The sequence below is a fragment of the Neolamprologus brichardi genome, chromosome 9 (genome assembly GCF_056152115.1).
Source record: "Neolamprologus brichardi isolate AB-2024 chromosome 9, ASM5615211v1, whole genome shotgun sequence".
Lineage (NCBI taxonomy): Eukaryota > Metazoa > Chordata > Actinopteri > Cichliformes > Cichlidae > Neolamprologus > Neolamprologus brichardi.
Genome location: NC_142112.1, coordinates 14,817,704 through 14,841,847, shown reverse-complemented (window position 1 = coordinate 14,841,847; position 24,144 = coordinate 14,817,704). Strand labels below are relative to the sequence as shown.

Below are 24,144 nucleotides of genomic sequence, written 5' to 3'. Positions count from 1 at the left end.
AGAGTGTGCTCCTGCTGATGTGTAGGGCCTTCTACAGACAGTACAAGGTCAAAACACTGAATAAGATTTTAAAACTCTTGAGCAAGCAGTCCATCAGGGCAACAGACATGAATATTAAAATCACCAACTATTATAATCTGATCCTGTTTCAGCACAATTTCAGCCAAAAAACATAAAAAGTCATTTAAAAAATCTTTGTTAAACTTAGGCGCCGATAGATTACTGCACACAGTAAGAGTGTCCCAGTTCAAATATGAGAAGTTTAAAGCTGGAGGGGAAACCAGTACATGGAGTTGTTTGTAGTGAAAGTTTTTTCTTAAAAACAGTCAGTATTCCTCCTCCTCTACCTGATCTCCTCGGAGCATTAAGAAATGAGCAGTCAGAGGGTAACAGTTCAGAAATAATGCTAGGCTCACCAACGGTCATCTGTGTCTCAGTCACAAACAGGAGATCCAATCCACTGGAAGAAAGAAAGTCATTTATAAAACCACACATTCATCAGAGCCATCTTTGTTGGAGCTGGAGCCTGGGCAGAAGTTGTCTCTGTAGCCCACGTTAATGGGCGCAAATTCAAAAGGTTTATTCCACGACCCCTGTTACGCCCCAGTCTAGGGGTACAGGAACATAACATAAGGGTTAGAAAGGAAGTGACCCCACCCTGGTCCCCAAAACCACACCCAAGTGAAAGGTGATTTATTGTCTGAACTGAAGCTGAACTCCAGGGTGAACAAAGGCCAAAATTACAAACAAAAGCCTATGTGAAACAGAAACCAAACAAAAGACAAATGCTACACCTAATCAATGTTCCCTCTAGTTGTTCATGTGTCTGAGCGAACACACAAACTCCCTGAGCGGTCCCTTGGACCACTGTGAGCAACAGCAGACATGTGCACTGTGGTCACGCCAGCATCGAATCCATCCAGGTTACGTGGTTTATTAAAATATTCAAATTACAGCATTTACATTTATGTTAGACTACTTTTAATTACCTGCTTTAGCCCACTTACAATGAAATTTTAAAAAAAAATGTTCATGACCTGTGTAGTATGTTAGCTCTATTGGAAGTAAAAATAACTTGAACTCCAATTTTGAAAACAACTTTTTTATATATATATATATATATAAAGCTCTGACTTGTATTATGAGTCTGTGGTCTGGGTGAGAGTCTTGTAACTCTGTCTGCAAAATACAGCATATGATGAGCAATGTTGGGCAATTAATTATGTCGTTACCTCTTCAAAATAGTAACAGAGTTTTGAAAACAACAAAGTTTTTTGCAGCTGTTTACCTAAAAATGCAGCCAAGACGTTTTTAAATAAACATTTTCAAACTACTTACAGAACAATCAGCTGTTCTGCATCAAATCTGATGCCACACAAATTATTTGCGCCACTCCAAAAAATAATTTCTGTCCACTATGAGATAAAGGAGAACAACAGCCTGATACCTGCAGGCCCGACAACAGATGTATCACTCCTGTAACACCTGTAACATTCAGCAGTCGCCTCATTGTTCTGGCACACACAACAAAACTATTGACTACACTACACACTAACTACACAAGATTTGCGCTAAACGTCGCAAATCTCTCACATCTCAAAACACCGCCGTAACTCCTAAAGCTTCCCCCCTTCCTAAACAACTGTTGCGATATCATTTTTACCTATGAAGCGCCTTGTATGGAACAGCAGGACTGCCATAATGAATTAATTAAATACACCATTAAATAATTAATTAAATGTGGCAATAATTCATTAAAATCAGAAATAATTGAATACATAAATATTTAGAACACATGTAATTAATTAATTAATGACACATTTAATTAATTCTTGACATAATAACACATTAAAATAATTATTGAAAGTTTTAAATAATTATTTAATGATTTATTTATTTAATTCATTTTGGCACTTTTGTCCCCTTCATCTCTCTCCTTGAAATAATTTTATCTGTCAGCCTCACCCATCAAACTAAGTGGGCGGGGTTAACGCTGCCATGCAGCTTCTCTAACATTTGATTGGTTGCCGTTGCCAGGGTCTGCAGCCTTAAAGTACGCAGCCTCAACGGTCCTCAAGGGCCGCATACTCAAAGACCGCTAAAGCCAGAAGTGTGAGGCTTGTGAAATGGGACGGTCTAGCCTCCATCGCGCTGCCCAGGTTGCCTAGCAACCATGATAGCTGGAAACGTGTGGTTGACAGAAATGAAGGAGAACATATTTTGTTCGTTTGTTTGTTTCTACATGAGCTTTGTGTGATTTAATAAGTATCTGAGGCTTAGACCACAGGACTGTAAAACATGATCGTTGGGCTTCATATCTTTACTGAACAGCCATTTAAGATTAGCTAGTAAATAACAAATAGTTAATGTTGTTCATGAGACAAAAGTCAGTGTAAATATGAGATGGCCAATATTATAGTTATTATATTAATCATTATAAGTTATTACAGCAGTGAGTTTGAACTCTCAAATCAAATCCCTTCTATTGTCACATCACATGTGCAGGTACACTGGTACAGCACATGTGAGTGAACTCTGTGTCAAATACTGAGCTTCAGTAAAGATTCAAGTTGCAGTTATTTATATATCCTATCACCTTAAATCTTCACTCAAAGACGCTCAAGTATCTTTGACAGTTTATATGTAGATGTATCATATATCAGAGACAAATGTTGTTCTTTCAGTATGTTGGCATTACTAAATTTGGCTCAATGCTTACATATATGTGTAAAAAGCAAATGTACGAGCTGTGATAACTGTTTCTGATAGAATTAAGAGTAGACTGATATATTAAATATTCCTTTATTGGGTGTGAAAATCAGACCATGTCATAACTGCTTTAAGTCATACAGAATAGATATCAGAGCCTTAAACAGGCTGACTTCTGTTAAATGGGTCAAACTGGGCAGAAGGTATACAAACACATAACATCCTTATAGAATATGATGTAACACTATAGATCAACTTACCTCAGAATATATAAAGCATATAAACAATTACAGCAATATGATGCAACAAACACAGCAGTAATACTAATCCAAAATACTCAAAGCTTCATAGAACTGAAACAAACATTTATTTTTAGCTCCATTCTGCTGCTGATACATACTTTATGTTTCTGAACATTAAACTTGTTGCTGCCTTTCATAGTGTGTAACTTGAAGGCCCTGAGTACTTTCTCCCACACTGAAAACACTGGAATGATCAAATTATTTGATCATTACCTAATAAGACTGATTCAGGACAGACAGCTCGTTATTCTAAACTTTCCTAGCAGTCCTTCACAAACAGGGAACAGTCTGTCTATTCTCTCCATCTGTCAGCTGCTGCTGGCTCTTCCTCCTCCTCTTCATCATACACTGCTGAGTTTATCCTGGTGGATCATCAGGGGTGCAAAGCCTCACAGGTGATGTGCAGCAGTGGGTCCCTCAGTCTGTCCTCACTCTGGACACTTGCAGTTGTGACACATGGAAATCAAATGTGTGATAAGCTGCAGGATTCAAACACAAGTGTAACTTATAAATACATGTTCATACTTTTATTACACAATCAGAGAGAAAGAAAAAGAGAGAGTGCAGGACAGACAGACAGGTGTCTCAGGTGTTTACACTGCTACAAAACAGCACAAGAGAAGGAGGTTTTAGTGTTTGTGTTATTACGAGTGCTAAACAAGAAGAGTTCCCAGATAGGACAGTGGACACATGTGTGACTCCTGTGATTAAAGCATCTTTCTTTCAGCTTAACGAGTGAACCATCAGCTCCATTTGGCCTCTCAGGGCCACCGTACTTATCTCTTATGTTTCTAAAAATTAAGTTTGAGGTAGGGTTGTTGTTTGAGGGGTTTCATGGACAACCTTTGTGTACATTATTTACAAATACTGGATGATACAAAAAAATAAAGAAAAACATTTTCATCAATTAATGTCTTAATGTTTTATACAAAACTTCTTTTATCATTATTAAATTTTTATTGAAAAAAAGACAATTACAATAGACTTATTACAATAAATAATAATTATAATAATAATAAATTCCTTGCTGACAGTTTAACCAAAAGGCATTTCCAGTGGAAATTGGCCGACTTATCCTCAGCATAACCATGTATAATATCCACAAAACTTAAGAGGTTATACACAAACAATACAGTAATATGATGTTGAAGCACAGTACGTATCACTCCGCGAGGCTCCTGCCTACGGTAGCCATAATGCTCCGACAAGCCATGAAGCGGTGCGGGTTTGTAGCTTAGCAAAGTCGTTGTAAAACATTTGACAGATTTTCGAGTGGCGTGTACAACATAAAATCGTTTCAAGGTCAGCAAACACAACCAGAATTCATACATAAGGCACACAGGATTATAAGGGGCACTATCGATTTTCAAAAAAATCAAAGGATTTTTTTAAAGTGTGCCAAAACATTTTTCCAAAAAATACAGTAATAACGACGGCCCACTAGCATGCTCTACCAAAAATAGTGCTTTGTTGTGTATCTGACACACGGAAGCTAAACCAGTTCCACACTACTGAAGTTGCAGCATTTTCACAAACCAATTCTGGTTCATCCGTTTCATTCAACGATTCGCTTTCTCCCTTCTCATTCTCCGTCGCTGCTGTGTTTTTTTCCGCCATGTGCGTATGAAAACAAAGGCAATGCGAATGTGCGTTTTACCCATATTCTATCGCGATATTTCATTTTCTTATCGTTGCCCAACATTATACCGGTATTACCGTGAACGGTATGATATGGCCCAGCCCTAGTTAACATGTCTTAATTTGAAGTAATTTCAAAGACAAAGTCCTATTGTTTGCAGATGACACAAAATTATAATGGAAGTAATTTGGAACAACTTCTGATGCACTCTCATTTGGCAAAGAAAGTGCATCAGACTCATCTCCCTGCTTTGGCAGGACACTTCCATCCACTACACAGTAGCTATGTCTCAGGAGTCTTTTAGGAGTTTCTCTTGTGTTGTTTTCAACCTCTTCACCAGCCCGCAACGGCTCAGCATTCTCTGCTCGGCAGAGTGAGAGACGGGCTGCATTCCATCGCTTTCCATCACTCAAGATGAAGGTGCTCAGTCCAGTCTGTTGCTGCACTGACAGTGGATCAGTGAACTGTCTCTCTCCCTTCCCCACTTGGAAAGGCTTACGTATCCGCACCCTGTCACCGACCACAAGCTGGGGAGGTTTTGCCCCCCTCTTAGCATCAGTGTAGCGTTTACTCCTACGTTGCTGGTGAAAGACTCTGGCCCTGCATTGGTCATACTGTCCTGTGTCTTTGGGAAATGGCCGGACATTTAGCTTTGTTCTCATTGGTCTCCCTCTGAGAAGCTGAAATGGAGCTGCTCCAGTTGTTGCATGAGCTGTAGCACGGTAATTCTGTAGCATCTCTGTTACGGCGGGCTTCCACGGCTTCTGGGACACCTGTGCAGCCTGAACACAGTCCTTCAGTACTCCATTGAATCTTTCAACACACCCGTTCACTTGAGGGTGGTACACACTTGTTCTAATTTCCTTCAGGAAATCAGCAAAGGCAGATGAAGTGAATTGTGGTCCATTATCTGTCGTAAGCTCACAAGGGTTTCCCTCCCGTGCAAAAACTGAAGACAAGAACCTAATAACAGTTTCTGTAGTAGCTGATGAAGTAAAGGCTACTTCTGGCCATTTGCTTAAGTAATCGACCAGTGTGATAGCAAACCTGAAGTCCTGCGACCCACGGTCAAAAGGTCCAACAATGTCAATGGCCACATGCTGAAAGGGACCATCTGGAAACTGAACCGGCTGTAGGGGAGCAGGAGCAGTTTTGGCCGTTTTGTCACACGATTGACAGACTGAGCACGATGACAGAATCGCATGGACTTCAGTATCCATGCATGGCCACCAGTAAAGCTCTCTGAGCCGCTGCTTTGTGCAAACTATGCCCTGGTGACCTTCGTGTGCGAGGCATATCACCTTTTCTCGCAGAGACCTTGGGACCACCAGACGTTTCCCCCGGAAAACCAAAGGTGACTCCCCAGCAAGTTCATGTTGCACCAGGAAATACGGCTGCATCTCAGGTGGGAGAGACCTTTTCACCTTAGGCCAGCCTGAGCGGATAACCTGTCGCAGCAGAGAAAGGTCAGGGCAGTGAATCTGCGGCCCCATACATATGCACGCCATCTTTCCACCGCCCAGACACAGGCTAATGCCTCCTTTTCTGTGGTGGAATACTTTCTTTCAGCAGGAGACAGTGTTCGGGAGGCGAACGCCACAACCCGCTCTACTTGATCTGGATCTAACTGCATCAACACAGCGCCTAGCCCGTAGTCTGATGCATCTGTGGTGATAAAAGCAGGTAAGTCAGGGTCATAGATGGCAAGTGCGGGACTTTCCAGAAGGAGTTTTTTCAGGTTACTGAAGCTCTCATGTGCTGCCTCGTTCCACTGGAGTTCAACTTTCATGTCTGTTTTCAGCAACTGTCGCAGTGGCTCCACCAGTGTAGCATAATCTGGAATAAATTTACTGAACCAGGATGACAAACCCAGGAACGAGCGCAATGCAGCCATATCCTTTGGAGCAGGAGCCTCAGCAATAGCAGTAAGGTGATGTTGGCTTGGACGTAGGCCTTCCTTTGAGATTACATGGCCCAGGAATGTAATGTGTGACTGGCAGAAGGAACTTTTCCCAGTATTAATCTGCAGGCCGACGTCTCTGAGACGTTGGAGGACAGCTTGCAGGCGTGTATAATAAATAAATAAATTTTTTATTTATATAGCACCTTTCAAGACAATCACAAAGTGCTGCACATAAGATTACAAGTCATAAAAAGATTTAAAAAGAGAAAATAAAACAGGCAAAAAATTAACCAAAAGCAGTTTTAAAAGGGTAAGTTTTGATTTGTTTTTTTAAAAAACAGCTACTGAGTCCGCAGTTCTTAATGTTTTGGGGTTCCACAGTTCCACATAGAGTTACACAGTCTAGGGGCCACAGTGGCAAAAGCTCTATCACCCTTAGTCCTCCTCTTAGTATTTTTTCTTTTCATGCACCTCCTTTGATGTTCCATAGATGATGATGTCATCCAAGTAGTTGCGAACACCAGGCAGATATTTCAGGACCGTTTGCATCATTTTCTGGAAAGCCGAAGGTGCTGATGCTAGGCCAAATGGAACACGTGTGAACTGGAACAGTCCCTCATGAGTGATAAAAGCAGTCAGCTTGCGGCTCTCCAGATGCAAAGGTAATTGGTGGTATGCTGAGCTCAGGTCAATCTGGCTGTAGTGAGTGGCACCCGCCAACTCCGAAAACAGATTCTCCATGTGAGGAAGAGGATGGCAGTCAGCAATGATGCTCTTATTGGGTTCACGAAGGTCAACACACAGTCTCAACTCCCTTTTGCGCTTCCGGGCCACGACCAGAGGACTCACCCACTCAGCTGCATCAATCCTTTCAATTATGCCAGCTTTGCGTAAACGAGAGAGTTCCGCTGATACCTCTGTACGTACACTTAATGGCAGGCGTCTCAGCTTTTGACGTACAGGCTGCACATTGTTGTTTACCTGTACTTTATGGATGAACCCTTTAACACATCCAAGTTGAGCTGGTGGAATAGGATCAACATTGTATAACTTCCGGTTAGTAGAATCCGGCTCATCTGCAGTTTCATCCTGAATGCGGTCCACTTTGCCTCTGACGATGCAGACGTTCAGTGCTCTAATGAGGTCGAGGCCTAATAGCGGGGAACCAGCTTTGACAATGTAGAAGGAAGCAGGAACTTTTTCATTCTGTGCATGCAGTGCAACTGATGCAGGCAGACAACCCATCACAGCTAACTCATCTTTAGCACAAGTAACTAGTTTGACTTTAGGTCGCACCAGTGAACAGTCTGCAAAATACTGTCTGTAGATAGTTTTTGGCAGAATACACACAGAAGCTCCAGTGTCTACTATCAGCTCTACCGTCTTAGAACCACCTTGTACAGTTTCAATGTCGACAGTGCAGGTAAGCTTATCTTGAATAGCTGCCATCATTTTAGCATCTTGCACGCACAGTACTGCCAATTCTGGAACCATGTGGTAAACGGAATCGGCGGCTCACCCACATGTGCAAGAAAAGATGGTGGACTCGGAACTGATGGACTCATCCTCGTCGCCAATTTGTGGTGTTTTCGACAGAACGGAGACGGGCTTGGTTTATAATGGAACTTGTATTCAGCAGTAGTTAGCCATCCAAAACATATCACAATACTCTTTTTTTCTTCTATCCTTCTATCACTATTAGTCAGAGCCCCCTACTGGTAACTGAGTATATGTTCATATTCAGTCGCCCTGTAAAGCAACCCTTCACCATTTTAGCAGTGTATGTAAACATAACAGTGTCCCAATCCGAAGTGTACTCCAAATGCGCAGTTCATGTCCCCAAATTTGAAGGGTGGGTCCGGTGTAGAGTTTGTGGCCCCATATATCCCAGGATTCCTAGCGCGGCGGTGGGTGTGGATATTTTTTCCGGAGGAAAAAACAAACAAAAAAACAAAAAAACAACACAGGATGGCTGAAGCGGGGCGGCCAAAAACTAAACTCTTAAAAGTAAGTACTGAATATGTCACTTATTTAAGTGCGAGTGTTTAATAACAAAGAACATTAAAACATTACTGTTGGCAAAGTAGTGATGTTAGTACTTGTAGCATTAACGTGGCTTTAAAGCCTTTACTTTAAAATATACACCGTTCAATAGTTGACCTTAATTTTACAGAGTATGTGATTTTATGGATAATTAAAGTCAGTCATATATTGTGAGATTATTGCATTATCTTATGTCATGTTATACATTATACCTCTAAAGACTGAAATCATTGTGTAGTTTTAAGTTGCATTTAACTCTGGACTTAGAAGGTGACAACTATTAGATTTATTAGACTGATTTGTATTACATTAGACTGCTGATTTATTGTGAATGAATTACATTGTTTTTTATGATGCATTATACTGCTGTAAGATATATAAGAAATACTGTTTTCTATTTCAGGTATTCCTGGGAAAATCTTTTTGTCCATTTGAAAGCTCCAGATTCGTTAGATTGACTGTCTCATACGTTGATTGTGAATATAGAAGATTGTAGCTCAAGTTAACATGGAACTTTTCCCCCCTTTCTCACTGTCCCTCTCCCCTTCTGTTTTTCTTTTCCTTCCTCTTTCTTTCTCCCTTTCCTATCCCTCACTCATGTCTGTCCCGTCTGTAACAACTGAAAATAAAATAAAATAAATAATAAAAACAAAGGTCGATCAAATGGACCAATACGGCAATGCCATGATGATCCATTTGGCAAAATAAATCCATTGGGTATCCTTGTTGGTCTTCAGACAACAATTCTGACGGCTAAAGAACCAAATGGGACAGGCAAAAAAAAAAAAAAAAAAAAAAAAAAGTTAACATGGAAAGATAGAGGTCTAAAGTCTCTAAAACATTTGGATGTTCAGTCTCTGACAGAAGGTTTGGAGACATGTAGAAAGTTCAGTTTGAATGGGTGAAACTAATATTTTATTCACAGTTTCTCACACACAAGGAAGAGAATTTTCTTCATGTACAATATTTTTTACAACAAATACAACAAAATGAAACAAAACACATTTTGATGAATTCATCTCTTAATCTTATATACAGAATTTCTGATGGTGTTTTCCCTGATATCCCAGTATGTATTTTAGATATTTTGACTATTTACAGTAGCTGGAGCCTACTGAATTCTAATATTTCTAAAAATCCATTGGATATTGAATACCCCCCTCCCCCTTTACTGAAAGCGATCAAATCTGAGACTCTATGTTGAGCTACATGAAGACAATAAAAATATAATAAAAAAAGTCCAGGGTTGTTTATATTCCATTCAGTGCTGAACTGGTGTTCAAATCAAATTTTATTAGTCAAATACACAGTCATACAAAGTACAACATGCAGTGAAATTCCTGTGTCCTGGGGCTGCGGATGTAGCCGCACCAGGAAGAAACCAAAAAGACAAAAAGACAGTGAAAATACGTACATCAGGGACAAGAGGGAAAAAAAGGAAACAGGGATGCAGGGGAGAGACGATGTTTGGATTTGGTGCCTCCAATTTCACAGACAGTCTAAATGTCTGTCACTCATCACCAGGTCTGTCAATTTCTTGTTGTAGAGCCGTGAGCTTCTCCAAGATTTTATCCATGTTGCGTTGAGAGTTCCATGAGAACAGTCTGAGTACTCACAGCTCTTCCCATTGCTTCGATTGTAGTGGCCATTTTTGCTGGGTTTTGAACAGCTGTGTCGTATTCGTGATGCCCGCTGCCTGGTGGCATTGACCAGCCAAACATCTGAGGGGAGTCGGGGAGGGTCCATTGAGGTCCAGCCGCAGAATTGCCCACAGCATGAGAATAGTGGGCCTGATTATTTGCACCCATTCTCATTGAATTTACCTGGTGCTGGGTGTACCGCTCCCTGAACGGGGGCTGTCTCTCTCCCTGAAACTGAAGGGGACAAGGGGACTGTCAGTAAAACGAGAATAGTTGTTTTAAATTATTGGCATTACACTTTTTTAAATACAGTCAATTCCCCAGATAATGACAGAATCATAAACAATTCTGTTTAATAATAGGAGATACTTACATGAAGTGGGACATCCTGATTCAGGTGCTGAGGATGTGAACTCCTCCTAAACTTACTCCGTTTGTTTTGAAACCAGGTTTTCACCTAAAATGGAAGAAAACAGAAAACATTTCATGAGTACAATGGACCCAAAATTCAATTTCTTATGTTGTAGTAAATTGAAAAACACTCACCTGTTTGTAGGTCAGCCCTGTCATCTCTGCCAACTGTTTCATCTCTCCTGGCTCATGGTAATGTTTCAGATTAAACTGATGGACAAGAATATCCAACTGTCTCTCTGTGAACACCACCCGGGCCTTTCCTTTAGGTTTCTCTGGAGCAGTGCTGGGATGGTCCAGAGTGGCAGTGATGTTGCCATCCTGCCTTCTTGGGACAGCAAAATCTTGTTTCTGCTCTGAGACAAAGCTGGAAACTGTCTCAGAGGTAGCAAAGGTTTTGTTGCCCATCTCCTTTCTTAGAGCAGTCTCCGCCCATATAGAGAGTTCTTCCAAGGAAAGACTCCCTTCAAGCCCGCTGCCTGAACTCCACGAGTCTGTGAGGGTAAAGACACAAGAGGCCAAGTAAGAACAAGTCTATATGGTCCACATGGGTCAGTTGCTGATATGTTTTGGCACGACTGACTTTCTAACAGAAATAATAAAAAAGGGAATACTGATGAGTCTTAAACACAACAGTTTCACACAAACTTGGGGAAAAAAGTGGTCGGATATTTGTAGTGTGTTTCTCTTCTGAGACAGCAGGAAAAAAAGTTTTTAAAAAGGTAAATTGCTGAGCCTGAAACACAACAGTTTCCCAAAAAAGTGGAATATTTGTACATTATTCAGAACCAAGAGTGACTTCTGCCATCAGGATTTACAACAGAGTAAAAGAGTATTTTTGCAAGTTGTCTTAGAGGTTAGCCAACTCTGTTCATGTAGCTCACCAGGCAACAATGCTGAGTACATACCTGGAGAAAAGTGCATCCCATAATCTTCCATCTTTGAAATCCCAGTGATTAAAACAGGAAAGCTGGAGAAAGTATCTCTGCTGAAAGAGCTCCAAACCAAGCAGGAAGGTGAATTAAGACTTAAGAGCAATTCTCCTGGGCTTTTAAAGAGGTTTGTGGGTGTGGGCAGGAATGTGGGGGGGTTGAGCTTTTTCCTTTGTGAGCCACTTTACCCTACCAAGTTTCTACCAACTGGCATCATTTACATTTCTTTAAAATGCTGTTTCTGAGGTCTGAAAACAGAAAGTACAGTTAGAAAGCAGCCATACAAATGAGCTTAACCAAATCCTTTCAGCTCACAGTTTATAAAATCTCAAAACTGCAATGCCTAAAATTACTATTCTACTTTCAATTAAACCTCCTACCCATTACTTTAGTGTCTGTTTTAACTGCTCTTAAATTAGCAAAAAATAAATAAATTCAACATGTGAGTTCTTCCCACTCACATAGATCATTTTTGCAAATGCATCCTCACACTAATTTGATCTCCAGGCGTTCAGTTGCACCTTTGTGTAAACCCCCAAAGCATCTTTTTAAGGTCAAAACAAGTTTTTCAAACTCTGACAAACCATTAGAAAAAAAAATCTGACACTGAATATCATGATGACCACTGACCACTCGTTTTGTCTTCATTAACTTTATTAAATGAAACAGTTTAAAAGTGGCAACTGAAATTACATCAATTGAACTCAGCATCTTTGAAAATGTTTTAAAATAAGCAAAATTATACCAATATTACATACAACTAATGACTTACATAATTAAGATCTTTGTGATCATGTGGAGAACATTTGGAGTTTATAAGGTAGCACATGGTAGCTTTCACCTTTGAAATGCACCTCTACATTGTAAAAGTCTCTGACACTAAAACACCCACATAAGTCAATGTAAACAATACCAAGGCTAACGATCCACAACATTGCTCGTCATAAACCCACGGACACATGCATCTGGCCTCCTCTGGCTCATTCAGAATTAAAGAGACGCACCCAGTTCAGCCAGTGACCACTAAACATACGCTAATGTGTCTTTTAGAGTTCCTGTATCACACCCTGCTACCTCTGATTAATTAACAGGTCAATGCAGACAGATGGCACCAGGGCCATGAGAAATAAATAAAGGCTTCTGTGTTAACATGTCTTGATTTGAAGTAATTTCAAAGACACAGAAGTCATATTATGTGCAGATGACACAAAGTTATTGTGGAAGTAACTTGGAACAACTTCTGAATGAACTAGAAAAGGAATTTAACTGAATTCTCGGTTATTTCTATAATCAGTTAACACTGAGTCTGAGCAAAACAAAACTCATACTATTCAGGAGTATGATAAATAACAAAGAATTAAAAAAGTAATTATGTTGAGGTTCATTAAAAGTAACTCGTTAAATGTACATTTGTTTTGAAATCTCATGTTGTTATCTGGCTGTGCCATTACCATGGTGACGTGGACGCCATGGCAGGAAATACTTTGTGGACGCCTCTCCTTATATGTTCACTTTAAAAAAAAAAAAAAAAGTTGCAGCTCGACGCTCCTGTTAAAATAGAGGAAGTTTTTGGCTCAATCAAGTGTATGCGAGCGGTAAGGCCCCAGGCTCAGACAGATTTCCAGCTGAGTTGTTAAAAAAAATTTAAAGACAAGCTAGCCCCTCTCCTTCTTGATCTATATAATGAATCTCTGAGAAAAGGCTGGCTGCCCCCCACTTTAACGAAAGCATCTATTTCAGTTTTACTGAAGAAAGGCAAAGAGCCTACGGCCTGTGAGTTCTACAGGCCCCTGTCTCTCCTAAATGTAGATTTTAAGATTTTGGCAAAACTACTTGCAATTCGGCTCGAGGCCGTTCTCCCACAGATTATCTCAAAGGAACAGAATGCACACGTATGGTGCTAAGCACAATTTTTTCTGCTCATTGTCCCACGTCTCCTGAGGTGATCATTTCTCTAGATGCAGAAAAGGCCTTTGATGGGGTTGAATGGGATTTAACTTTTTGCAGTACTGAATAGGTTAGGGTTTGGAAAAAGGTTTGTATCTTGGACCAAACTTCTTTATACATCCCCTCAGGCTTCTGTCATCACCAACTCGGTTCGATCTGAGTATTTCCCACTATGCTGTGGCACTCGACAGGGATGTCCTCTTTCTGCCCTTCTCTTTGCTTTAGCCATAGAACCTCTTTCTGTTGCTCTGAAATCCCTCTCTTCCTTTCATGGAATTATCCGTGCAGGTGTTGAACTTAAGGTATCCCTGTACGCAGATGACCTTCTTTTGTATGTAGTTGACCCCATATGTAGTCTTCCTCCAATTTTATCTGTCTTGGAAAAATTCAGCTCTTTTTCTGGCTATAAAATTAATTTACTCAAGAGTGAATGTTACCCTGTAAACTCTTTAGCGTTAACACTTGAGCAGTCTGACATTCCTTTTAAGCTCAGCCCCTCGGGTTTTAGGTACTTTGGAATTAACATTACACGAACTTTGCCTTTACTGTTTTCTGAGAATTGTGCCCCCCTGGTCTCACAATTTGCATTAGATTTCCAGAGGTAGAATTCACCCCCACTGTCACTAATTGGCAGGATTAATATTATCAAAATGAATGTGCTACCCAGATTTCTCTTTTTATGTCAGTGTATCCCCCTTTTTCTGCCCAAACAGTTTTTAAGTCCCTGGACCAGATGGTTTCTTCTTTTTTGTGTAATGGAAGAGCCCCTAGACTGAGGCTCTCTTTATTACAACAGTTTACCTCTAATGGGGGTCTTTCCCTACCAAATTTTTTAATGTACTACTGGTCTTCACATATTCATAAGCTGACCTACTGGCTAAATTCACCTGACCTGACTTGGTGTAAACTTGAAATTCAATCAATTTTTCCATATTTTTTCCACCTGCCTCCCTTATCTACTCATCACTGAGTAGTGTTGCTTCAAATCCCGTAGTGCTCTCTACACTTAAGATATGGTTTCAGTTCAGGTCGCATTTTAAATTCATATCCCCCTGTACCAGATTACCATTGTTAAGGAATCATCTATTTCCCCCTGCCACTACCAACAGCGCCTATTTGACATGGCACGAAAGAGGCATAAAAACCATGAGAGCCCTTTACAAAGATGATGTCTTTCTTGCGGATAGTTCTGTGAAACTATCCTCAAAATGTAACCTACCTCCTTCTCACTTGTTTCTCCATTTGCAAATTAGACTGTCTCATCACTGTTTCCAAATTTCCCAATTCTCCCTGCTGATCCATCATGGGTTGGCCTTCTGGTTGTTAGGCCTAATCAAAAATCACCTCTATCAAATATATATTGTATGCTTATGGTGACCAAATCTGATTCTTCAGGTAAAATCAGAACCGCCTGGGAGCGTGAATTAGGTGTTGAACTGTTTGAATCATGGTGGGATAAGGTGAATCTCATCATGCGTTCAGGTACACGATGTGCTAGGCTACAGCTTATACAGTTTAAAGTAATAAATACAGTCAATTTCTCAAAATCCCATTTATCTAAATGTTTTTCCTTCAATTATAGACCAATGTGACAGATGTCACACCTCCCCTTGCAATCTAAGCCATATGTTTTTCTTCTGTCCAAGTTTGAACAAATTTTGGACTGATTTCTTTTCTGTACTTTCAGGGGTTTTTGGAAGTCAGATCCGAGAAGACCCTTTAATTGCCATATTTGGAGTTCCAAAGATCCCCCTTAAAATAACTCCCCAGCAAACTAAGATCTTAGCTTTTTGTTCCCTTCTTGCTAGATGCTGTATTTTACTTCTTTGGAAATCTCCCATGTCTCCATCTGCATTGCAATTGCTTAATACTGTCCGGACATTCTTGAGGGTGGAGAAGATATCACTCACAGTGAAAGGTAGTTCTGAAAGATTTATCCACAAGTGGACACCCTTTGTGGAATATCTCAAATCTTTTCCTTAGAACAATGCAATTTACCCACCCTGCGACTAGATTGAAAAGAATTTGAAATGTACTCTTTGTTTTTTAAGGTAGGCATAGGCACTGAAGAAGTTTTTTGTCCGGAAACCCACCATCAAAGTACCAGTTATCTCTGATGTCTGCAAATAAGAATAACCAGAACTCCAGACACTGGCTGCAAAGAAAATGCCTCCAGTATTCAATTCTTTCATTGGAACTACTTCCTCCCTCCAGGTAACTCTCAAAGGTGTCGTAAAGAGCCACGGGCACAAGGAAACACTGAAAGCCTATAATATGGCCATTTTTAGTTCCAAGATCACCTCTTGCAAATCTACACCGCTTCTACGTAACACCCCCCGATCACTTTCAGATTACTACATATATCCATCGGTATGCGTGAAGCTACCAGAGCACTGCAACTGGTTGTCAATGAATTCAACCAAGACTTCCAGGTCAGAGTACGCTTTTGTGATGAGTGTGTCCCCTAAGAACCTGCGCTAAGAACTGTCTTCAGATGTTCTTCCAACAAATGATGACTTTGCTATGATTAAATACTGGTTGCATTTTTGTTTTGCTTTCATTGAGTCTCTAACATCATAATTTACAATATTTGATAGGATGTTAAAAAGTGAAAGTCATGAAATCTTGTGTTTAGCCTCTGACCCAGAATGTCACAGCAGAAATGGAGACTCGTCAGACCAGGAAACATTTCTCCAATCTCTTATTGTCTAATATTTGTGAGTCTGTTTCCTCAGTTTGCTATTCTTAGCTGACAATAGTGGTAGCCAGTGGGGTCTTCTGCTGCTTCTAGCCCATGTGCTTCAAGTTCTGACATGTTGTGCTCTCAGTGATGGTCTTCTGTATAGTTTGCTTTAAATGAGTGGTTATTTTTAGTCTCTGCTGCTTTCCTATCAGCATGAAGTCATCTGGTCTTTCTCCTTTGACCTCTGACATCAAGAAGCTCGTTTCACTCAGAGAAGTGCTGCTCACTAGATGTATCGCTGAGTTTAACATTCTTTTGTGCACTTTACATTAGTTTCTTCTCTTTGATTCACCACTCACTCTTTCAAGTTGTTTTCTATCTCGGTGAATCACTGAGATTTAAAGAAGGTTCCACACAAGCCCTGATCAAGTCCTAAATGTTGTGGGTCAAAGATTTGTTTGTTGCTTTATAAATTATGTGTAGAGTTCTGAGGTCAGTCAAGCCTTTAAATTTAAGAGTATTTAATTAAAAGGCAGAAAAGTGGGTTTGGTTTATTATCCTAATTCTATGTTATTTATCATCAGTTTATTAATGATATAATTTGTTTGACTCCCAAATAGTATGAGATTTGTTTTGCTCAGATTTAGTGTTAAATCATAGAAAAACCAAGTCTTCATTTTCTTAAATTCATTTTCTATTAGATGTCTGGGAAGGTTCCCAGTTATCCAGGTCATCGTAGTCTAAGGATTTTAGAAAGAAAATGACTTTTTTAGTTGCTTGCAGACGTTTCACCTCTCATCTGATAGGCTTTTTCAGTTCAAAGTGGTAGAGAGTCACAGATTTAATCCATATAGTGTTGCCCCAAGAGGGACAATAGACCCCATAACGATCCTGTACCTAGTCACACGAGCCAAGGTGTGAAAATGGGTGTAGGTCATATTCAGCCAAGGTTTCAGGTGAACTCATTTCACCTGAAGTTCATTCAGAAGTTTCAAGTTACTTCCAGAATAACTTTGTGTCATCTGCAAACAATATGACTTCTGTGTCTTTGAAATTACTTCAAATCAAGACATGTTAACACAAACACTTTTACCCGAATTTACCTCATGGCCCTGGTGCCATCTGTCTGCATTGACTTGATAATTAATCAGAGGTAGCAGGATGTGATACAGGAACTCTAAAAGACACATTAGCGTATGTTTAGTGGTCACTGGGTGAACTGGGTGCGTCTCTAATTCTGAATGAGCCAGAGGGGGCCAGATGCCTGCGTCTATTGGGTTTATGATGGGCATTGGTGTGGCTCGTTAGCCTTGCTATTGTTTTACAATGTAGAGGTGAAACTACCATTTGCTACCTTATAAACTCAATAATGTTCTCCACATGATCAAAAATATCTAAATTAGAGGTGTAATTCATTATTTGTGTGTAATATTAGTATGATTTGGCTTATTTTAAAACATTTTGAACCTCAGGTTTCAATACTCACTGAAATAATACAGAACGTATGCAAAAATATATTTAAAGAGTAGCTGTATTTGCTCTGAAACATTTGAAATTATAAACTATTTGCACAAATCTTCTGATAATAGAAAGTAAATTAAACATCGGTGCAAAGATCAAACTGGTTGCTTGTCTGAAACAACCAGAGCAGGAAGTTAAATCAAAATCATCTAACACAGATCTAGTTGACATGAAAGCAGAACAATCTAAACTCATTAGATTTGTTTGTTTTATTAAATATATTTTTCACATTATATAGACCACCTTGTTTTGTTTTAAACACACGATTAAATATGCAGACCTTGATAAATTGACTTAATTTCACTTGCCACTTTCAGACAGACTCATTTATTAAAGTTAATAAAGACAAAATGAGTGGTCAGCAGTCATTGTGATATTCTGTGCCACATTTGTGAATGGTTTGCATGAGTACAAAAACCATTTTTGTCTAAACAAGCTGCTGTGGGGGTTTACACAGAGGTGTAACTGAACGGCTGCAGGTCAAATTAGCGTGCGGATGTTTTTGCAAAAATGTTCTATGTGAGTGGAAAGTTCTTTCTAATACTGAGTTAATTGATGCAAAACATGCAGTGAGTTCATTTCAGTAATTAGCTGCTAAGTGCTGCTCAAACATGAGCACACCAGTGAGGGAGCCAGTCATGTCCTCACAAAATATTTCTTTCAAAGTCACCAATACATTTATCTGCAATGACTTTTCCTCCAATCAGGACACTGGTAGAATGAAATAAAGCTTCTGTTAAATACTGTTAAAAAAAAGACTCAGAAATCTCGCTGTGTCATGTCACACCCACCAACCAAAGGAAGAGTTTGACCTGTTTTGAGCTCAAGTCTCTCATCACAGGCTGATGTGTGCTTCCTCCTGCACACTGACACAGCTGGTGGATTTAGTTCAGTAGAAAGAAAACGGTTCCTACATTAAAATGTTAATAAAAGCAAAAAAACAGACTTTGCAGCTGAGGAAAACGTTTGTTACTCTGAGAAACGCATCAAATCCATCTTGTTCCGATTTACTGTAGAGACTTATTTACAAAATTGGGAAAAGGAGAAGCCCCTCACCCCACACTTCAAGCCAGCTTTAGTAGATATTCTGTACCCAAGTTGGAGATCACACTTTGTCATTTCTTGAAGTACCAGTGCTTAAAAGATAAAATCATTTTAGGCATTAAGTGTTTCATATTTTATAAAGTGTGAGGTGGAAGGATTTGGTAAAGCTCATTTGTATGGCTGCTTTCTAACTGTACTTTTTTTCAGACCTGAGAAACAGTATTTTAAACAAATGTAAATGATGCCAGTTGGTAGAAACAGCCTGACTGGTTGTAAAGAGACTCACGAAAGAAGAAGCTCAACACCCCACATTCCTGCCCACACCAACAAACCTCCTTAAAAGCCCAGAAGAATTGCTCTTAAGTCTTAATTCACCTTCCTGCTTGGTTTGGAGCTCTTTCATCAGAGATACTTTCTCCAGCTTTCCTGTTTCAATCACTGGGATTTCAAAGATGGAAGATTATGGGATGCACTTTTCTCCAGGTATGTACTCAGCATTGTTTTCTAGTGAGCTAATATGAACAGAGTTGGCTAACCTCGAAGACATCTTTGAGCAAAAATACCCTTTCACTCTGTGTTGTAAGTCCTTATGGCAGAAGTCACCATTTCTCCCTCCACAGCTGAACAGAGAGTCCACTTCAGGACCATCTGGGCTTTGAGTCCCTTTTTAAACTTTCTAATTGGCAACATCTGGTGGCACATTTTAATAATTCAGCAAGTAAAATCAAGTGAAATTGTGTGTGTGGGAAATTGATTAAGGCTCATCAGTTGTTCCCTTTTGTATTATTTTCTGTTTAAAAACTCAACTGTGCCAAAACATCAGTAGCCACGGTGACCCATGTGGACCATATATACTTGTGCTTACTTAGCCTCTGTCTTTCTATCCTCACAGACTTGTGGATTTCTGGCAGCAGCCTGCAAGGGAGTCTTCCCTTGGAAGAACTTGCAGCATGGGCTGAGGCAGCTCTCGCTAAGGAGATGAGCAACATGTCTGAGACTGCTGAAGCTATTTCCAGCTCCGTCACGGAGGAGGAACTGGTTTTTCGTGCCCCAAGAAACCAGGAGGGCAGCAACACTGTCACACGTACTACGTGTGTGAAGGAAGAAAAGGCCAAGGTGCTCAAAGAAAGGACCCGAGGGCTGTTCTCAGACAGCCAGTTAAAACCTCTTGTCCATCACTTTAATCAGAAACAATACCCTAAACCACAAGAGATGACAGAGTTGGCAGAGCTGACAGGACTGACCTACAAACAGGTGAGTGTTTTTCAAGGTTACTAGAACATAAGGAACTCAATTCGTTTTGAATTTTCGGTCTATTGTACTCTTTAAATTTCTTCCGTTTTCCGCCATCTTTAGGTGAAGACTTGGTTTCAAAATCGAAGGAGAAAGTTTAGGAGGATTCCAGATTCTCAGCATCTCAATCAGGGCGTCCCGCTTCATGTAAGTATCTCCAATTATTAAACAGAACTGTTTTTAATTCAGTCACTATCTGGGGAATTCATTTAATTAGATGAAGTGTATTGTTTATAATTTAAAACAAGAACTCTGTATTGTGGTTTTACTGACTGTGCATCTGTCTGTGATTCAGTTTCAGGGAGCGTCCTCACTCAGTGAACAACTGGACATCAGCTTCATGAGAAAGGGTGCAAATAATCAGGCCCACTATCCTGATGCTGTGGGCAATGTTGTCTCTGGACCTCAATTGACCCTCTACAACTCACCCCAGATGTTTGGCTGGTCGATCCCACCAGGCAACGGACATTATGATTGCAACACTGGTGTCTTAAGCACTGCATGGAATATGAACAACCCCGGACTTCACATTTTTTATAGAGAAAGCAGAGAGCCTTGCTAACAGCTAAAGATGGCTGTGGCTACTGTTACATCTTTCATTTCTCAACTATCATTCTGAAGCCTTAAGATAGCGTCCAGTATATCAGAAATGCCTAATTTTATTTTTTTATGATTTCATTTTAATGTAAAGTTATTTAAAAGTTAACACAGAGGCAGGTTTGATAAAACTCAGTGAATTTCTTCGTCATTTACACTTTTACAAAACAAGGAAAAATTAGCTTGGTCATAGTTGGTGGGGTAGATTAAGGCTTGTGTAAGTGATTGATAAAGTCCACTTTTTATATGGTGTAACTGTTGTAAAGTCAACATGAATCTGTAATGATTTTACTTCCAATAAATGAGGACTTTGCTAAAACGAAATACTTTCTCCATGCGTCATTTTTATTGAGTCTCAACACATTTTTTGTTAAAAAGTGTAATGAAATCTCGTGTTTGGTTTCTCATGTGGGTGTGTGCTTTCTTCTTCACACATCAGCCAAGGTGGAGAGCCTTACAACAGTTAATGTTCAATATCACAGATATTGTAAGTAGTAGCTAGTATCAATGACTGAGCTGGCAGGATATCAGGATTCTGATCTGTTCCGTTTTCTGTACTTTTAGTAAATTGTAGGCATGGGGTGAACATTAGGCCCTTTATCTTAAAACCCATTGATTTTAGAAATATTAGAATTCAATAGAATCTGTGGCTTCTGTAAATACCTTGATGCGTGCTCAATCATCCACGTCAGGAAATCCCACAAAGTTGATTCTGTTCATCTGGACCTAACGCTTTCAGTAGGACAAAGGTTGTCAGTAGGACAAACTGGTGATATATCATGATTTTTATGGATATTTCTCACTGGTGAGTTGAGAACAGTTTTGCTTGTTCTGCTTTCATGTCAACTAGATCTGTGTTAGATGATTTTGATTTAACCTCCTGCTCTGGTTGTTTCAGACAAGCAACCAGTTTGATCTTTGCACCGATGTTTAATTTACTTTCTATTATCAGAAAATTTGTACACATAGCTTGTAATTCCAAATGTATCAGAGCAAATCCAGCTCCATTTTAAATATATGTTGCATGAAATCTGCATTATTTCAGTGAGTATTGAAACCTGATATGTATAAAATGTTTTAATATAAGCCAAATTATACCAATATTACATACAAACAATGACTTACACCTCTAATTTAGATCTTTGTAATCATGTAGAGAACATTACTGAGTTTATAAGGTAGCAAATGGTAGTTTCACCTCTACATTGTAAAACAATAGCAAGGCTAATGAGCCACACCAACGCCCGTCATAAACCCCATAGACACATGCATCTGGCCCCCTCTGGCTCATTCAGAATTAGAGACGCACCTAGTTCACCCAGTGACCACTAAACATACGCTAATGTGTCTTTTAGAGTTCCTGTATCACACCCTGCTACCTCTGATTAATTATCAAATCAATGCAGACAGTTGGCACCAGGGCCATGAGAGATAAGTGAGGGTAAAGGTGTTTGTGTTGACATGTCTTAATTTGAAGTAACTGCAAAGACACAGAAGTCATATTGTTTGCAGATGATACAAAGTTATTGTGGAAGTAACTTCTGAATGAACTAGAAAAATTAATTTAAGAAATTGAAGACTTTTTCTATAGTCAATTAACACTGAATCTGAGCAAAACAAAACTCGTACTATTTGGAAGACGTACAAATTTTATCATTAATAAACTCATGATAAATAACAGACTTAGGATCATAAATAAAACCACTTCAAAGGAACCACCAAATCCACTTTTTAGCCTTTTTATTAAATACACCTAAACGTAAAGACTACCTATATCTTTAATTGGTCGTATTAATATACTAAAAATGTCAATTTTGCCAAAATATCTCTACCTTTTTCAATCAATACCTCTCTCCCCACCAAACTCTTTCTTCTTAGATTTGCAAAAACTATTCCGAAACTTTATTTGGAATAACAGAAGACCAAGACTCAGAATCTCATCATTATACCTCCCTTATGAAAGAGGGGGTTTACAACTTCCAAATTTAAAGTGGTATTTTTGGGCTGCTCAAATCAGAGCGGCAATGTTTTATTTTGTTAATGAGCAAATTCCAGTGTGGGTTTCTATGTAGTCTACAGAAATCAAAATTCCCCCTAACTTATATCATTACTCAGCCGACAGGAAGATACTAAATAAGCAAACTAAGAAGCCCTTTCTAAAAAAAAAAAAAAAAAAAAAAAAACACTATAATGATCTGGTTTGAAATACATAACTACTTGGGAGAAATGATACAACTGTCTAGGTTCACTCCGATATTTGGAAATAACAACTTTCTTCCTGGTAGGGCGGATGCAGGTTTTAAATTTTGGTTCGATCAAGGTATAAGAAAAGTGTCTGATATATTTAGGAATAATACTCTTATGCCTTTTGAAGAAATTAGAAGTACTTTTTCTATTCCTGTCCGACATTTTTTTAAATTTCTTCAATTAAGAAATTTTATCTTAACCACACAAGGTAACAGCTTAGAAATCCCCACCTACTCCTATCTAGAGAACACTGTTATAAAGCATCTAAATGGGAGAGGCCAAGTGTCTGCATTGTACAAATTATTTATGGAAAATTCCAAAGAATCATCACAGTCTATTTTAGAGGCTTGGAGAAATGATTTGCAAATGGATATATCTGATGATGAGTGGTATAAATCATGCTCCTTGGCCCAGAGTCAGACAATTATTGTGCAATCTCAGCTACTTCAATATAAATGGTTAACAAGACAATATATTACTCCATCAAAAATGCATCATTTTAACTCAAACATCCCAGACACCTGTATTAAGTGTGGAGTGGACAGGGGCACTTTATTTCACTGTATATGGGAGTGTCCACATGTGAAAATTTTTTGGGAAAGGTAATAAATCTGTTGAGTCAAATTATTGGTGATGTGATTCTACTTCGTCCCAAAATATGTATTTTAAATATATACCTGAATAATTTTGTACCTGCTGCAAACAATAGAGCTCTGTTAACGATTGGACTTTTGGAAGCCAAGCGCTGTATTGCTATGTGTTGGAAAAATCAAAAAAAATATGTGGACTATCTCAATGGCTTAATGGACTGACATCTATACTATCTATGGAGAAAATAACTTGTATATTAAGAAATAAACTGGACAAGTTTTGGGCTATATGGTCAAAATTCTACAACTTTCTGGAGAATTTACACACTGTGGACTTAACAGCCTGAAACTAACTTGATTTGTATATCTGTCCTTCCCTTTTGTTATGGTTTGCTTTGTTTCTACTATTTTATTTATTTTTTTATAATTAATATATATATATATATATATATATATATGGGGTGCAACGATACACAAAATTCACGGTTCGGTTCGATACTTTGGTGTCACGCTTCGATATTTTTTCGATACAAAAAAAATGTTCATGCCTTTTTATTAATTTGTCATTTATTAAATTTTCACGGCACATTCTGCACCACATCTCTGTGCGTTCATCATTTGTTTGAAGCCAGCTCACCTCCTG

The 24,144-nt window shown here is 39.2% G+C and overlaps 2 protein-coding genes across 2 annotated transcripts; one reads left to right on the top strand and one right to left on the bottom strand.

Moving 5' to 3' along the window:
- Nucleotides 1-10,164: 10,164 nt before the first annotated feature.
- Nucleotides 10,165-11,586, bottom strand: LOC148101264 (uncharacterized). The gene is made up of 4 exons (XM_087845491.1): nt 11,556-11,586; nt 10,783-11,141; nt 10,610-10,693; nt 10,165-10,470 (listed from the first exon to the last, which is right to left on the bottom strand). The coding sequence occupies exons 1-4, from the start codon at nt 11,584-11,586 to the stop codon at nt 10,165-10,167; spliced, it is 780 nt and encodes a 259-aa protein (XP_087701617.1).
- A 7,640-nt stretch (nt 11,587-19,226) lies between these two features.
- Nucleotides 19,227-20,629, top strand: LOC148101263 (homeobox protein ceh-30-like). The gene is made up of 4 exons (XM_087845983.1): nt 19,227-19,257; nt 19,667-20,028; nt 20,131-20,214; nt 20,363-20,629. Exons 1-4 carry the CDS (start codon nt 19,227-19,229, stop codon nt 20,627-20,629), a joined length of 744 nt encoding a protein of 247 aa, XP_087702109.1.
- The last annotated feature ends 3,515 nt before the right edge of the window (nt 20,630-24,144 follow it).

Bases quoted from the DNA above. Each gene is read 5' to 3' on its own strand.
- LOC148101264 (XM_087845491.1), bottom strand. From the start codon at position 11,586: ATGGAAGATTATGGGATGCACTTTTCTCCAG. The intron at 11,142-11,555 runs GTATGTACTCAG...TTACCCTCACAG, and splicing joins TGGGATGCACTTTTCTCCAG to ACTCGTGGAGTTCAGGCAGC. The intron at 10,471-10,609 runs GTAAGTATCTCC...TGTCCCCTTCAG, and splicing joins ATCAGGATGTCCCACTTCAT to TTTCAGGGAGAGAGACAGCC.
- LOC148101263 (XM_087845983.1), top strand. From the start codon at position 19,227: ATGGAAGATTATGGGATGCACTTTTCTCCAG. The intron at 19,258-19,666 runs GTATGTACTCAG...CTATCCTCACAG, and splicing joins TGGGATGCACTTTTCTCCAG to ACTTGTGGATTTCTGGCAGC. The intron at 20,029-20,130 runs GTGAGTGTTTTT...CGCCATCTTTAG, and splicing joins CAGGACTGACCTACAAACAG to GTGAAGACTTGGTTTCAAAA.